Source organism: Gambusia affinis, linkage group LG08 (assembly GCF_019740435.1).
Source record: "Gambusia affinis linkage group LG08, SWU_Gaff_1.0, whole genome shotgun sequence".
Taxonomy (NCBI): Eukaryota; Metazoa; Chordata; class Actinopteri; order Cyprinodontiformes; family Poeciliidae; genus Gambusia; species Gambusia affinis.
Window position 1 is genome coordinate 25420671 of NC_057875.1, and position 16650 is coordinate 25437320.

At 39.4% G+C, this 16650-nt stretch overlaps 1 protein-coding gene across 1 annotated transcript in view; it reads left to right on the top strand.

Annotated features, from left to right (window-relative positions):
* The window catches only part of pik3c2a (phosphatidylinositol-4-phosphate 3-kinase, catalytic subunit type 2 alpha), a 46872-nt gene that overhangs the window by 5587 nt on the left and 24635 nt on the right, over positions 1–16650 (top strand). The window contains exons 3-5 of the mRNA XM_044124756.1: positions 679–1909; positions 9868–9959; positions 13146–13306. Coding sequence (XP_043980691.1) covers positions 761–1909; positions 9868–9959; positions 13146–13306 — 1402 coding nt within the window. The 5' untranslated portion in view covers positions 679–760. The remainder of the gene's footprint in view (positions 1–678; positions 1910–9867; positions 9960–13145; positions 13307–16650) is intronic.

Genomic DNA, 16650 nt, shown 5'->3' on the forward strand with positions numbered 1-16650 from the left:
CTAACAACACTCTTTGGTGTTGATGTTGTTGTTGAAAGAAGCATACTTAAAATTATTATTATTATTTTTTTAATCAGTGTTGTCTAAAACGGTGCACTGTTTAAATAACTGTTTAATACCGAGTGTTCACACATCCTTAATTAATCTTATTGATATATCTAAAATGTCTAATTTATTGAAGAAATGGAAGTTGGCCTTAAATACATTAAGATATTAATCACAGGTTTTAAGTTTTGTCATGGCAGCACTCTTTGATCTTGTAGATGTAGTTGTTTTTTTTTCTTGCAGGACCCTTCTGTCAGGCCAAAGCTTGAGCAAGAAATACTGACACCTGTAGGTGGGAGCACTTGCTTAAACCCAATGTTCTTGGCCATTTTTTTGGAAAATTTTTAACAAACTCACAATGAAGCATTAGCATGAAAATAGGCCAAGATTTGTTGATTTTGTGCACGTTTCTATGAAAACTGGAGGGACTGTATAATTTTCAGAGTGAAATCCCTATCAGAACATTAGTTTTACAAATGGTGATGACTGCATATCTGCTACAAAATTCTGACTGCTGCATATCTGGGTAGGAGTTTAGCATGGCTGGTTATTAGATCTTCTATTTCCTTTATCTTGTTTTGAATACGTTTTTCCATTTTTAAAAAAAGTGTATTTCTTCTTCTTTTTTTTTAGGTGTTTAAATCTCCGCACGGCAAGCCTTAGGGCCACACTGACTTGAAAGCCGTCGTACTCATGGCTCCCTCCACTTAACAGAATGGCCCAGACTCATAATGCTAATGGGTTCAAGATGGATGTCCCCAAGCCAAAGGGGGTTGTGGGTAAGGAGGAAGCCCTCCGCATGGAAGAAGAGGCAATGGCTAAACTGAAACGGGATAAGAGACATACGGTTTCAGTTTTGACGCCTTCATCTTCCTCCAAACCTTCAAAGTTCTCCACGACTACTGCTGCCCCTCAGCCTTTTTCTTCTGCGAATATACCTGACAAGGACCTCATCGACTTCCCAGAAACCAAGAAGCAAGCAGAGGGGGACAAGTTCAGGGATATTGATGTGGACAAGCTGACTAATGCCGAACTTGAAAAGCTCCTACTGGATGACAACTTTGGCGTCAACAGCAAAACGTCTCACCCCTCTGCGCTGCTGGGCTTCAACCTCAGTGCCTCTTACCCTGGTGGGAATCCCTGTAGCTCCTCTCCTTTCCAGAGCAGTCAGTGGACATCAGTTCTGCCCGGCCAGACTAACTCTAGTGTGAGCACTCCAACCCATCAACCCAGTCCGCTCTTCCCCTCAGCTCCCTTTCCTAAACCCGGCACATTTCAAAATGGCTTCACTCCACCCATGTCGTCCTTCATGGCCCTTCCGCCTCAGCAGCCTTCCTTCATGGCGTTGCCTCCAATCCAGGGTCCTGCAGCCATGGTTTTCCCAAAACCAACCGTGGACCCGGAAATGGCAAAACTGTTCGACAAGATCGCAAGCACCTCGGAATACTTGAAGAACGGCAGATCCACCGGCATAGATGTGGACTGTTCACATGTCGGCGTGGCCTCCCTGGCACCCAACCCACCTCCTCAACAAGCAGCAGTCACAGAGTCTTCTCACGTTGCCCACTTTGAGTGGCTGGATCTGGACCCTCTCACGAAACGTAAAGCTGAGAACGAGCAAGTGTTCGTGGCGTCGGAAAGTGATGCTCAGGTTATACCGGGAGTTTCCGCCGGGGACCCTTGGGATGCCGTGCTCGAAACAGAAGGGAGCAATTCTGGTGGCAGAGGCAGCCCCAGTTTGGAGGGGAAAGTTTCACAGTCGGTCCGCTCACAGCACAGGAGAGCTTCAACCGGGGCACCTGTTGCTAGGAGCCACTCGCTCAATATCCCTGGGACGTCTTGCCAGCAGAAAGCAAGTAGTGAGGTAAGGGCACACAAGGCTAATTTAGAGGCAATCAACTTTAGCTATTTGTAATTTTGACAGACACACAACCCTTTGACCTATCATGTTAAAGGGTTCTGGAGTGCTGGTGCTCTGCTCATGTTGTATAATAATCAGGGAAGAATTGGAGAAACAAGATTGTACTTAATTAGGTCACTTACGTCATACACTAGTAACACTGTCGCAATTAATTGCATGGTAAATTAAAATGAGCTCAATGATTTCCATTTAGATTTTCTGTTTTTTCTTTTCTTTTTATTTACGTTTTTTTTGTGTTTTATTTTCTATATTTCCCCCAGTGTGTCATCAGCCTGGCGGGCCACCAGGCTTTACTAGCCCGCCCATCAGGCTTACAGTTGTTTGTTTATTTTAAATGTACTTTTTTTTATAGAATCAGTGACAGTGCGATAAAGACGGATTAAGCTAGGTTTATAGTTTACTGGATGCATGGCGGGCCTAACACCAGGTTTTGTGGGGGAAACCCTGGTCTTCCAGTTGAGAGTTAAGAGTTCTTCAGAGTTCTTCATAAAATTAAAGTTTAGTCATAAGAGAGCAAACTTACATTACTGTGCCATTATCAATATATTACTTGGAAATGGTCTCAATATTATTGTTTATCACAGTAATAACTGGAACAATTTATTGTCCAGCAAAATCTGTTAGTGTGCCAGGCCTACATGAAAGTTCTCCGACACCTGCTGTTGTGATTGCTGATGTTGCAAGAGTGTACACCCATGCTAAAATGCCACACTTATATTTTGTGAAATATGAACAAATATGACAAACTCTCTAATTTGATATATCCTGTACAACCCAACCTCTAAAAAAGTATGGACTTTTCAGGTTTTTTATTGATTTAATTGTCTTTTATGGTAGCAGCTTATCAGCACACCACACCTTAAGTCATATTTCACCACACCGTCTTACCAAATTCTCTAACTCTATGAGATTCTCTGGACGTTTCTCCTTCCCTACCTTGTTCAGCTAAAAGCACATTTTTTTTCTTTTTCATTCTATTACAATCGCCTTAACAATATACACAGAGCATGATGCTGACACCCCTATGTTTTACTTTGCTTATGTTGTTATCTTATTAATGCTCAAAGTGGTTCATATTCCAGATTTACTTGTGTAGAAGTTTTCCAAAGGCTTAGGTTTGATTTCTTCATACTGTAGCACACGATCCCACACAGTCTTGGGAGATTTTAGGCAGATCTTTGCTGGTTGAAGAAGAGCAGGCGACAGATCTCTTCCAACCATACTTCTTATTCCAGACATTTAATACAGGAGCATACATTTGTTTGTGGAGCACTTTGAGTACTTGCTAGAAATTCCTGCAGATCCTTCAGTGATTTAAAAAAAATATTTATTTATTTTTTGGTCAGCATTTTGCCACCTTGCCAGTTATGGAGAAACATCCTTTTTTTTCTTTTGTAATGTCACCCCAATTGCGGCAAAAGCTTTCAGTTTTTATATGTAGGCTGCTTAAACTGGATGATAATGCGACGTGGATGTGGTTTTTGCTAAACTCAACTAAATTCAATTGCTAGCACCATTGTGTGCATTTTTTTTGTCATCTTCAACATCCATCACTAAGTAATGCGCTGATCTTTTACTGTAAGGAAGTTAATCATTGCCAATGATGACCTCACAGAATTTCACTTCCACAAAATCCAAACCAACACTTCAACGCTTCAGCCCTCAGGGGCTCTTTGTGTTCTGTATGTTTACATGTTGTTTCTACGCAGGCCTTGTATTGAACCATGCATTTGATACAGATCAGCCCTGGGTTTGGACACTGCTGCTGCTGTATCAACTTGAATTTATTTTTTGTTAAAGCAGCTGAATTAATATATGAATTACACAAGATGACCATTTATCATTTTGTTTACCTCCCAAAAATCATGTGTTTTAAGAGAGGCAGGTACTTCTATGATCTGTTGTAAGACTTTGACGAAATTAATAAGGACAGTGCTTTAGGCAAGAGTCATAATAGAGGTCTGCCATCTGTCAACATGGCCGCTATCTGTGGCGAGTCAAGCTGAAACCAGTCACCCTGTCTAAACGTGCTTTTAATGTCTGACCCTTCAACTGTATTAGCGCTTTTATGAGACAATTGACTCTCACAGATCACTAAATACTAAAATACGTAGACTTTTATGAAAATATAGTTTGTCTTTGCTCTTGATTTTTAGTCTTTTCAAGCGCTTTTGTTTTGTGAGGGTGTTTTCGTTGGGCCATTATTCCCACTTCCTGCGGATTGTTTTAGATTTGTCCTGACCAAAGAACTTTTCTCTGTTGCACTTCCTCACACCACGATAAGAATTAACTCTCCCGACAGTACATTTTATATATTCTTTCCAGAATACTTTTGTTGTTTTTTGTTTCTTGTTTACAGCTGCAACAAGCAAAACATAATTATTGAAAGTAAGAACGCTATTGATAATGTCTCACTCATACTTTCATTGAGGACTCTGGAGATTTAGTTTGTCTCTTTGTCAAAGGCAACTCATCCAGTGTGCACACCCCAGAGAGGATTCCAGGGCTGAGGAATGTCTTTATTCTTGAAATGATGAAACCGTGCTTGTTTACTCTTGCCCATATGTTATGTTATGTCTAGATTTGCATGTGTTTGTTGCTGAAACTACTAATGTTTCGCAGTTTGAACCTTTTCAACGCGGTGCTCACTTTTTCTTGTCTCCGTCTGTCTGTCATGCCTGCCGCCTTTTTATTGGGAGGTCATGATGGTGGTGGTGTTGTGTGTTTGCTTGCTCCCCCTGTTCCTTCTGCTGCTGCCCGCTGTCTGCTTGTTGCAAACAGGAACAGGTCTGTGCAGGTCCTCTGTGGCGGAATAGCCCAACTATCACCCTTAATGTGTTACTATTTTAACCCAACTCTTCTGAGATGCCAGATCTCTAAAAATAGTCAACAGTTTGAGCGATACTGACTTGATTATCTTCTGCAAGTTCAATTCAAATTCAAAAAAACACTTTATTGATTCCAAAGTCAAATTAAATGTTGTACCTCCAGGGATTCCCCCAGTGTATGTTAAGCCTGGTGGGCCACCAGGCTTTACTTGCACTCCCACCAGGCTTATCATTGTTTTTATTTATTATAAGTTTTTAAACACTAGTAAGAGTGCTATCAAATACGGGTTAAAGACTCTCATTGATGAAACAGTTGGAATAACAATAGCAACAAGGTCTACATTTTTTTCCAGTACTTTTTGTCTAGAAAGGCAGTAGCTTGAAGAATAAGCTAAAAAAGCAAATGAATGGTCTGAATGCTGTCATAATAATATATAGGTGTTTTTTAAAATTATTTATGACTAATTCTTCCCTCACTGTTGATAACGTAACATAATTTTTTTAAAATGCAGTTGTAGTATGTTTTTTTTTTTTTAGCGGACTAAGCAATAATGTAGAATATACACTAATGTTGAATTGTTAAGGCTTTCCCCTTCCACTTATTATTTATATGTTTTTGTACTAACATATTTATAACTAGCTTTTAGTATCTGGTTATTTATTTATTCTCTCTTTGCTTAAGTGCAAACTTACAAAATTGGGCAGACAATATGAGGCTGAGAACAAAATGATGTGATTTTGACTGCGGCAGTGACAACCGAATTCGGCAGTTCAGCTCAACTATGCCGAACCCTTTACTGTAGGCTTCTCTGCTCTGCTGCGCACTTCACCAGCTAACATAGGGAAATCTGACAAGGGTGCGCAGATTATCAGAACTCAGTCGGAGCAGAGTTGTTCCTGATCAAGAGCACAGACACTGGTGCATCAGAAACTGCCAGCCAGCAGATGTCCTAGTGACTGAAAACAACGTGTCACTGTTTGGAACCTTTCATCAACATGAACAATGTTGTCCTCACGACATTGTTATTCTTTCACTCCAGAGCAACATATAGTCCGGAAAGAACAGCATGTGTTTCTGATCCTCTGCCCTTTTCTCACTTTGACTCTACTTAACTTCAAACTGTGTGGCTGTTTCTTTCCATCTAGCTGCTGCATACCTTCCACCCACCTACCCCATCTGTTTCACTCTTTCATTTGTAGGTAAAGCTTGAGTTGATGATGATCAGCACCCAAACAAATACACCTTTATATTTAGCTGAGGTGTCATGCCTTAGTGGGTGACAGACCTCTTGTCAGTCAGTCGACCTCTGACTGGCGCCTCTTCAAACCTTCTTCTTACTGACATCCTTTACTGCACTTTGCCATGTCTGGGTTAAGATGAGACCTGTTCATATTACTCATGGTCAGCTCCAGAGTGTTGCATCTCTTAATTCGGATGGATGTGCTTTTGAATCATTACATTACGGCTGAATACATCAACATCATCTTCCAGCTTGTAATGACGTCAATTTGGTAACCAGCTGTTATTGAAACAATATCTAACCCTCCTCCACCTTTCCCCTTTCCCTCTACATGCAGACTGATTTTTTATGAAATGGCCCAACTTATCTGTGCTGTTGCTCAAGTTCTTTAGTGAGAAGGTGAAACCTGTAGGATGTCAGCATACATTGTACTTTATTTTTTTATTTTTACATAACAGAGAGATCTTCTCTTCCCCCGCACACTTCCAGACCTCCACAAGCCTTTTAACAACGCCTCCGCACTTCAGACTATGCCGTGTTTTTCTATTCTGCTCAGGTTAATTGCGCTCTCTGCACAAATGTGAAAACCTACACCTTAAGCGATTCTCACGTTAAAGTTCCTCTGGTGAGATAGCGCAGTCTGTAAGAGGATGTTGCATTGATTCCTGTCCGTTGTGACTCACCTGACGAATGGCACGCCGCTTCCTAAACTTTGACCTTTCTCTGAATTGAGTTGCAGCTTAGCAAAGCAAATATAATCTTTAATAGAGCGCATAATGAAAACAAGAAAGATGCATTTAACAGTGATTGATCATCCCTTTGTCCATTGAGCCACGTTTTGTTGTACTTGATTTCAGTTTATCACAGGAAGCGTGACTTCATTAGCTATCAGATACTTCCGTTTTGAAAGCAGTAGTAGTTCTTCTTTAAGACTACTTGCTTCCCCCTTCATATAAACTTTACAGTTTGCTGTAGTTGATTTCTTCTTAGTGTTGCTTTGCTTGGAAAATGGCCCATTTTGAACTCTGCCTAAGTATTTTGCCAACATGATCCACCGCCTCTATGTCGCGGTGATGTTGAGGTTTATCCAGACGGCCATTAATACCTCAGCAGAGGAGGGTGTTTTTGTTTTCAGGGTGTCGACCTCTCAGTTCCACCCGTGGTGAACTTGATACCCGATGAAACTGATTGGAGGGGAGAAAAGGCTGTTTTTCACAAGACACTTTGCAGTATGTTTGCTATTGCTGGCAGTAAATGTGTAACAGGATAAAATGATAATATATCACACCCAGACGATTAAAGTGAAACTGCTTTCAACTTTTTCAGCTAAACCTTGTTTTGTTCTTTCTGTTTTTTAATCCAACTCTTAAGTGTGTAGCTGCAGTTTGATTCAACGTCCAGTGAAAGTTTTTTTTTTTGTTTGAGCCTTTAGTTTTCCACTACTAAATGTGGAATTAGCAAGAGCTTTTAATTTTATTTTATGTGGTCTTAGACAGTATAATGTGTGTTACTCAAGCTCACTATGTATTTGTCGTTTTAAAACAATTTTAGAAAATTTTTTACTATTTTTGTTTTTTTTTTGCAATTTTGTTGACCACAGCAGTGATATTTCTTCTTTTTAGTTTGGCTAAGGATTTGCACAGTAGTTTTCTTCTGTCATCTAAACCCCCCCCCCCAGGAACATTTGTATTATTTGTTAAGCAAGACGTCATGGGTTTTTAATTGGTTATCTGTCACTTTAGAGTAGAATTTGGACAGCAAGAGGATCAGAAAACACGAAAGTGATCAGTTTTTATTACAAATTACTCAATTAGTCAAAAGTTTACATTTTTGTAAAGGCAATTTTTACTCTCTTTTTTTGTCTTGAAGGCATTCACCAGCGTGCTCTAGGTTGAAGCCATGTTTCCTTCATGAAACATTTGGGTTTTGATATGACATTTGCTGTTTTTCATATTCCATTGTATTCTTTAAAGAACTTGCAGACTACACCAGTAGGACTAGAACTACAAGCTTGATTAATTTGTTGTAAAGGAGAGAGAACTTAAACTTGAGCCTTTTTCTTGATTAGAGGCGTTGGAAGAAAACAAAACTTACATTTCCTCGTCTTGGATGGGAGTGTCACATGTAGGGATGGCATCTACTTTGCGAGTCTAATACTCGTCCCTATTTGAACTCGCATTGCTACACATGTTCAGAGAGGATGCTCACATACAAAGTCACACCACAGAACCTGGACAAGAACGCCATCGGACATGAAAAAAACTGAATTAGTGGATGCAAAAATTTGCTAATTATGTGTAAAAATGCTTATTTGGATCAACTCACTGAATTACTTAGAAGAGGCTGTGGTCTTTATGTTGCACAGTGTGTTCATGATTTTACAGTCAACAGTTGTGATACGTTAGCGGATGTGCAGAGAGACGATGAGAGATTAGTCAGCATGTGACTTTAAAGGAGCTGTTCCCATGACTTCAGACCTGCCGAGTTCCCACTCAGTGTCCGGGAAAAAAACAAACAAAAGGTGTGAAACATGGACGGATCTTTCTATGCTTTCAGTGACGCATCAAGGCTATTCTGATCTCAACCATAAAAGATTCTCACTTCCTTATCATTTTTGAAGAATCTTTTGTGGTTTTCTTGAATTAAAACCAACTTTACTGATCTTCCTCTGCTTGCCTCACATTCATTGATTTCTTAATAACACGACAGCTACAAGAGTTGCTGAAAGGTTTGGTGTTTTTGTATTTTGTCACATTAAAAGCAGTGACATGTCGATCCACTTTTTTCACTTCCGATACCGATACTTGAGGTTTAGTATCAGCTGATACCGATCTGATCCACAAAAACAGACTTGAGTTGACTTTTAATGTTTCTTCTTTTGAAACGCAGTCTAGAATATTTTTTATATATGGATCGATACAGATATTAATATTGGTTTGGTACATCTCTAATTAAAACCACAGATTCATTGTTGTGTTTGGGACTTTACAAAATGAAGTAGTTTTGTAATAAATCCACCCACTGTTTAAGTTCAGCTCTCAATAAAATCTACCATCTAACAAAGGATAAATCTATCATCAATATTCTGAACGCTTGTTTCATCCATTTTTTCCCATCCCTCTCCATCTGTGCGGCTCTTTCTGCCTCATTTGGGATGAGCTCTGACCGATTTTTCAAGCCGTGACTGAGCACTTTTGCTTCCCAGGAAGGGGCGGAGTCTTTGCGCGACTCATTTCCTGTGCCTCAGGAAGTGCATTCCTCAGCTGCTGACAATCAGACGGCAGTAAAAGACAGACAGTGTAGTTGCGATTTCTTTGCTGCGGGCCGGCCTCCAGGAATCTCTAAGAGTAATTCCAAAGGGTGCCGTCTCAGGATTTATTTCTGTGCGTAAATGTGCAAAATTATGTATTAGATGATTTTCCATACCTTTGATAGTCCTGCCTTTTATTTTAAAACCTGTTATTGAACTCAAGCTGCACACCCAAACATTGTTGAACCAAGGCAGCGTCACACAGACACAAAAGATCTAAAGATTAATGGTTGTGTTTTTGTGCTCCTTCTGACTTGTTGATTGGCTCTGGAGGATTAATAGCGTTGAGGAGTTTCCAATAAAACTTCCCCTTCATCAGTCTTTGAACTCACTATTGCTATCCTGACATTTGCTAAGCTCTTTTGAAGATGCATATACTTAAGGACATATAAGATATAAAACATTTTTATGATTTTTAACCCTCAATCATACAAGTTTTCCTTCCAAGTTTTATCTGTACTTTTTTTTAAAGCAGTTGTTGTTCTTTTAATTCTAATCTTAGTGAATCCTTTGCTTGTTTAGGGGAAGGGGAATGGTTTGGTGAAGAATGCTGTGCTGGAGGAGCAGGACGCCCAGAACCTGGAGATTGTTGCGTTTTGTAATGACTTGGCAAGGTAAGCTGAATTTTCTACTGAGGAGAACAATTAACCTCTCTTTGGGCCGTTACCAACTCAAACTATTTGCTCACCTCTCTTCAAACGTATATGAACTTCAGTGACGTTGCACTCTCAATCCGAAGAGTTTTATACGAAGTGGGTCCACTCTTTGCTGCCTTTTCATCTTTAAGGTAGTGGTGGGCGATTTCGACGTAGTATTTTAGTGTGATATATTGAAGTACTATTCTTTTTTTATTATTATTATTTCTTTTTAGAACTTACACTTTTATTATTTTTACAGAGCAATAACAACCATATATCAATGGTACATAACACAAATGTTGACAATATTAAGTTTTCCATAAAATAAACATCTTAGCTTGATATCTTACAACCTCAGCATCACATTTGTAGGCTCATCATCATACAACCCCAAAATAAAGATACACTTTGGGTGGGATAGCTAAACGAGGTACTATTCTGATAACAATAAATATTATGATAAAAAATATATATTTTTTTTGTCGTATTGCATTGCATTCACAGTGCCACAAATAGAAATATTCTTGAAAAACATTCCCATTTGAAACTGGCTTCGTCAGCACACAACTTGCGTAAAAAGCTGAGTTATGTCACTAAACGGCACACAGTAACTTTATTTAGTCATATTTTCAAATTCATTGATTTTTATTGAAGCAAATATGGAACAAACAGCGGAGAAAATAGCAAAAATAAAGGTTTTAATGATGCTGTCAGTTTTGTGTTTTCATCAATAACTGAAATTTATCAAATTCTTATGAGAAATTTTTTCACAATAAACAATACTATAATTGTATTATCTCTGATGCATTTATTGTATTGTTTATACAATACAGTTATTACATAATTGTATTATACATAGAAGTAAGTGGTCTTTATTCTGAGAGGATTACTCTCAGGTCTGCTTGGAAGGCTTTCTTCATGGTTTGGGAATGTGTTTATGGGAACTTTTGAGCATTCTGCCTGGAGGTCATATGAGGTCAAACTCTGATGCTGGTCTCAGCTTGAGCTTATTCAGAAAGTGATCTATTGAGTTCAGGAATCTGTACAAGCCAGTCAAACTCTCCCCCCTCTTAACTCACGTTGTGCACCGTCACGTTGAAACTGAAAGGGACATTCCCAAACTTTTCCCACAATGTAGGCAGGATGTAATTTTCCGAAATGTCTTGGTATGCTGAAGCTCTACAAATTTCTTTCACTGGAACTGATGGACTCAGCTCCTGAAAAACATTCCCTCTGCACCAAACTTTACGTTCAATGCTAGAGCTGCTCTCCTGGCAACTGCTGACCCAAACTCCATCTCTCCAGTAGTAACATGCTTTACCTCCACATCTGATGCTTTGCGTAGCATTTTACACTCTGTCCCAGAGCTAATGTCTCATGAGATTTAGAGTTTTTGATGCGCTTGATGCCTCTCAAAGTCCTCTAACCAGAATGAGTTGCTGATGAGTTGCTTATTGTATCAGTGGAATTCACTGAGCTTCTGAGAGCAACCCATTATTTCCCAGATGTTTGCAGGAAGTAGCCAGCATACCATGGTGCTGAGTTGTGTGCACTTGTGGCCATGGAAGTGACTTAAACTCTTGAATTTAAGGATTTGGATGGATGGACGGACCGATATTGGTACAACACAACACATCCAACACCCGAGAAAATGACTGGTACCTCTGGTAAATACGTGTAAGAATCCAGGAAACAAATCCATGTTTTGTTTCAGTGGTCTAATGGCAGTAGAAACCTTGAGGAAAGTCCAATCAACAAGCAGAAAAACGTCTCATTGTTTTTGACTAAATGACCCGTGCCACAATTGGCACTAGCACTGCTGCTGTTAACACTTTTCACAACCTCCTTTTGACAGTAGGACAGCACTTAGTCTTTGACATTTCAGGAGGTTTGAACAAAGAGGGATATTGTTGACCGTTTGGCACAATCTCTCCAGATTGTCTAAAACTTTGACTCCTTTCCCCTGCTCTCGTTTCTCAGCTCAACCCAAACATTTTCTATAGACTTTAGGTTGGCCATAAAAAACAGTTGGGGATTTTGGGGTTTGTTGGACCAATTTGATGATTTATTAAATTTTTTTTTATGTTTAATGAATCATTGTCTTTCTCAGAATACCCAGTGATTATCTAGTTTCAGTTATTTGGCTGAGCTCTAAAGACATTTATTCTGAATTTTGTGAAAAGTTTGAGGCCATTCACTCTAACAACGTTCTAAGTTCCTTGGGAAGAAAAACCGGCCCACAGCATCACTGATCCTCCACCATACATAATAGTCTATGTGCTTTGGCAATATGAAATGCGTAGACACACTTCTACTTGCTGACATTTGTAAAACAAGAGCAGAGATAAGGAAGACTGTTAGCTTCTGTGGCTGGGCTAAGGCGGTTTCCACCATGTGCATCAATTCATATTATGGTATATTTGGTATCTAATCTATTACAATAGGCAGGTAGAAGCACTTTTTGAGATATTTAGAGTCTCAAGTATCAGACTGGTCGTGACATGTCACAATGCATTTTTCATACTAGAAATATAATGCAGCTTTTGGCTTAAAACGAAGAAAGTCTCCTAGTTATTCTCCCACACTATGTTAATGGGTATAAAACTGCTAATAGTCTGAAGTAAATTTCACTTAAATTAAAAAAAAGTAAGCAAAAACACCCATGGTTTAATTAAAGCTTTTGTAAATGAAAGCATGCTTCTAAATGCTCACGCGCTCACTTGATGACATGTTTCCACTTTAGTTCATCTCCGCGATCTGTACGGAGTTTTCTTACCACAGTATTTGGTTTGGGTGGGGTGACGATGAAGCTGTGCTCACGGAATGTACTTTCACTATGATCACACCGTCAACGCCCATCCAACGTCTGGCAGCGTCACCGCATCCCAGGTGGTCAACAAAAAATGATTTGCATGTCTTACAATTTAAAGGAATCCCTTTGCGAGCAAATGAGACAAAAGAGAAAATTTCTTGGCATTTTCGTTTTCTAGCAAAGAAAAATATCCGGTCAGACTTTCAGCAGTCTGATCCAGATCATCTGATTTATATGGCTGACTGGCTGGCCTTTGTTTCCCTTTATTTTATTTTATTTTTTTCCCCCATATGAAATCCAAAATATAATAAAAATGCGTTGACCCTCTTTTGTTTCTTTTTCTCCTGCAGCCTACGTTCCAGATTCCCTCACAACAACATCGGAACCAACCCGGGCTTCGTCCTCAGCCCCGTCATCGCCCAGAGAGAGAGCGGACCGGACAATAACTGCTCTGTCAAAGTTTCCATTGAAATCCCAGAATCTCAACAGCCTGTGACTTTCACCTGTGATGGTAAGTGACTGAAAAACACAAAAAATATTTACAGATTTTGAAAAGGGGAGGTAGGAGTTGCGCTGTTCGCACTTACAGCAGAATATTGCGATGCGGCATGGGGTTTTATGCCAATTTTTATGTAATGGACATTCTTAAAGAAACAAAACAATGTTTTTTTCTCTTACATTATATAGGGACACTGTTAAAAAAAATCAACTGTTCTGAGCTTTACATAACATCATGTTATAATATTATTCCCTCATGAAAAACATACCAGGAGTGTCGCCTTGATTATTTCATGCATGTTTGAGAAATCCTCTAATCTCCCGTGGCAACCATTCAGCTGTGCAAAACGCCTGATTGCACCTAGCCCCGCCTCCTCGTTCCTGCAGTTTCCGACACTCTGCCCGACTTCTCAGTGAAACGCTGGTACAAACGTTGCTAAAAGGGTTAATAGAGGAGCCATGTTGTGATGACTTCCTGAAGACGGAGTTTCAGAAAGAGCAACACTTTTTAAAGAGGCACAATTTTGAGACGTCAGATTAGGAAGTTGAATTTCTCTTAAGCCATATTGGATACATACAGCATTTTTCTAACAACTGAAGGTAACATAATTACTTGATTGGGCTATAAAATGGCACTGTGTGCCTGGAAAATACTTAAAACATTCCCTTAAAAGATAAAAACTAAATGTTTACTTTAAAAAATCATCAATACAGCCTACATATTATATCACTTATTTATCAATTTTTCAGCATGACTCTGTATAATATTAATATCAATAATTATTTATTTATTTATTTATTTATTTATTATCTTACAAATACCAGTCTGGGAAGCAGACCTGCATAGTTAGTCAGCCCTGCTCTGACACCCAAAATAAAATCGGCTTTGTTAGAGGTCCTCCAGTGAGTAAAGTTCAGACTTTTTTATCTTAATAGACCTCCAGAACTGAAAACGGTATATGCTGTTTCTTCACATTAATGCCCAGCTGCTGCTTGCCCTTGTAATGTGTCAAATTGTACAAAGATTCAAAGACGCAGGATGTTCGCTAGTACATTTTTATATACATCTCATAAATTTTTGCATCTTAGAACACTGCAAAAAGACGTCGCGATTTTCCTGTGTGACTGATACATGACTTATTGACCCTTTGCAGCTACGTCACCTAATCACGTTGAGGCGCCATGGCAACCGTCAGAAGTGACATTGAGAATGTTGAACGGACCGCAATTGTTTTTCCAAGTTGTATTCACCAAAGTAGCCATGGCTTCTACTTGTTCAAGTCGAGCTAATTTGTCTGCACAAGTAGCACACCTTGTTGGGGCATAAAAGTTGAAACTAGCTAACTTAGAAACAGACGCAGACCTTCTAACTTCTGACGTGTTTGTTGATTGGCTCAAATCTCTGACTTTGCCTGAATTCACGCCACATGATTTATACCACAATGTCTTAATCTGCGTTTTCAAAGTTCAAACGTACAAAAGTCTCGATGCTAACCAGTTTTTATCGTACATGCTAGGCTACATGATGGTGTGGCATTTTCTTCATGGTTGCTAATGATAAGACGCGTACCGTCTCCCTGCATCTTACTTGTGAAGTATATGAAAGTTAATCTTCTTAAAGTGTTCACTGCACCGAGGGTTGCCAGTCCTTGGGATTGACGGCATCTTTCCTCATTAATGAGGAAAGATGTCCTTTTAATGAGGACATCTTTCCTTTTCCTTTTAATGAGTAACTTGTCCTTACTAGAAAAGGACAAGTTTGGTTTGCAGCCTTGTCTATTTGTGGAGCTAATTACCATGTTACAGTGAAATCAACTAAATGAAAGAATGAGTTGTCTTGAACTCCGTCGCTTTCTGAAGATCGTGACACCAGTTACAAATGGGTCTGTATCTCTTAGCCTGTTTATTGCTTAAGTATCTCCTTGTGTTCCTTCACTTGTTTTGCAGAAAACATGCAAGAAGGGGGCAATTTAAGAAATGAAGACAATTCCCAGCTTATGCAAGCATTCCTAGCATTAAAAAAACTTTCTAATTTTGACATTCAGTCTCTGAATAAGCCAGCTACAACTCGTAGGAGTAGTATTTACTGCATTCCTCAGTCAACACCTGAATCATTCCTTCCAGGATTCCAGTCGTCTCTCTGGGTTTACTTCTCTTTTGTCGTTTTAATATCATCACCTCAGTCATTTTCTAGGCAAATTTCCATCTTTCCCGTCATGATATCCACTTCCTGACTTCCCTGTTTTTTTTTTTTTTTTATTTGTTGTGTTGTTTTTGTTTCTCTCTGTCAGCAGTGTGTTGGCCCACATAGTTGATGTTTGGATTCCTTTGATAGGACAAAAAATCTTTTTTAGAAACAATGGGCTTCAGTTCTGGCTTTAATGGAAGGAGCTGAACGTTATCCAACAAAGGTTGTTGATTCCCTCTCACAATGGCCGACCTTTTTCTTACTGTTTCTTCTGTATTTCTCGTTTCACCGCCTTTCTAACTACTGCAGCTGTTTCCTTCTCTGCTTGGAATTGTAGTAATATTTCAAACGGCTTCCAGTCGCTCCCGTTTTTCTAAATATAATCAGACGCTGATGGTTATTCACACTAAGATATTAAGTTACTGGTTAAGAACAAATTAGGTCTGGTAATTAAAGATCTTTGTGGGGTTTTTGCTGGGTTTTTTTTTGTTAGGAAGTTTGGCAGAAAAAATTGGGGGGCATATCTTCTTGGGCTGGAAAGTAAAACGCTGCTGCCTTCTGAGGATTCTTTACACATTGTGGCTACAGAGTGAAGAAGAAAGAAGAAAGCATGGCAATAAAACGAAGAAGAGTGTAGAGCGAGGAGAAGTTGGAAAATTCGGGAGACATGAGTTTCTGACAGTAAAGCTAAGGAAAGATTTGTGGGACGTTTGGTACGGCTGCACATAAAAACAACTTGAGTGCATGAAGTGAATTCATAGAGAAGACAAAACAATGTTTGGAATAGGACACAACTATCATGTTTCCTCCAAGTTCTTGAGATGAAAACAGGAAAGACCGACTGGTAATTTTTTCTAGGAAACGTCTTTGGGCTACAAAACAAAGCTTGATGTTATAAGGGGGAAAAAAATAATTTATTTCCAAGTCTGGAGTTTTGTCTGATATGTAATATTTAAATGCTTTGTGTATTATTATAAAAAAGACTTAATGGACTTATTTATCGTGCTGTGGTGGCGTAGGGGATAGTGCGACCCACATTTGGAGGCCTTCAGTCCTCGACGCGGCCGGCGCGGGTTCAATTCCCGGACCCGGCCAATGTTTGCTGCATGTCTTCCCCCGTCTCCATCCCCCTTCCTGTCAGCCTACTGTCATATAAGGGACACTAGAGC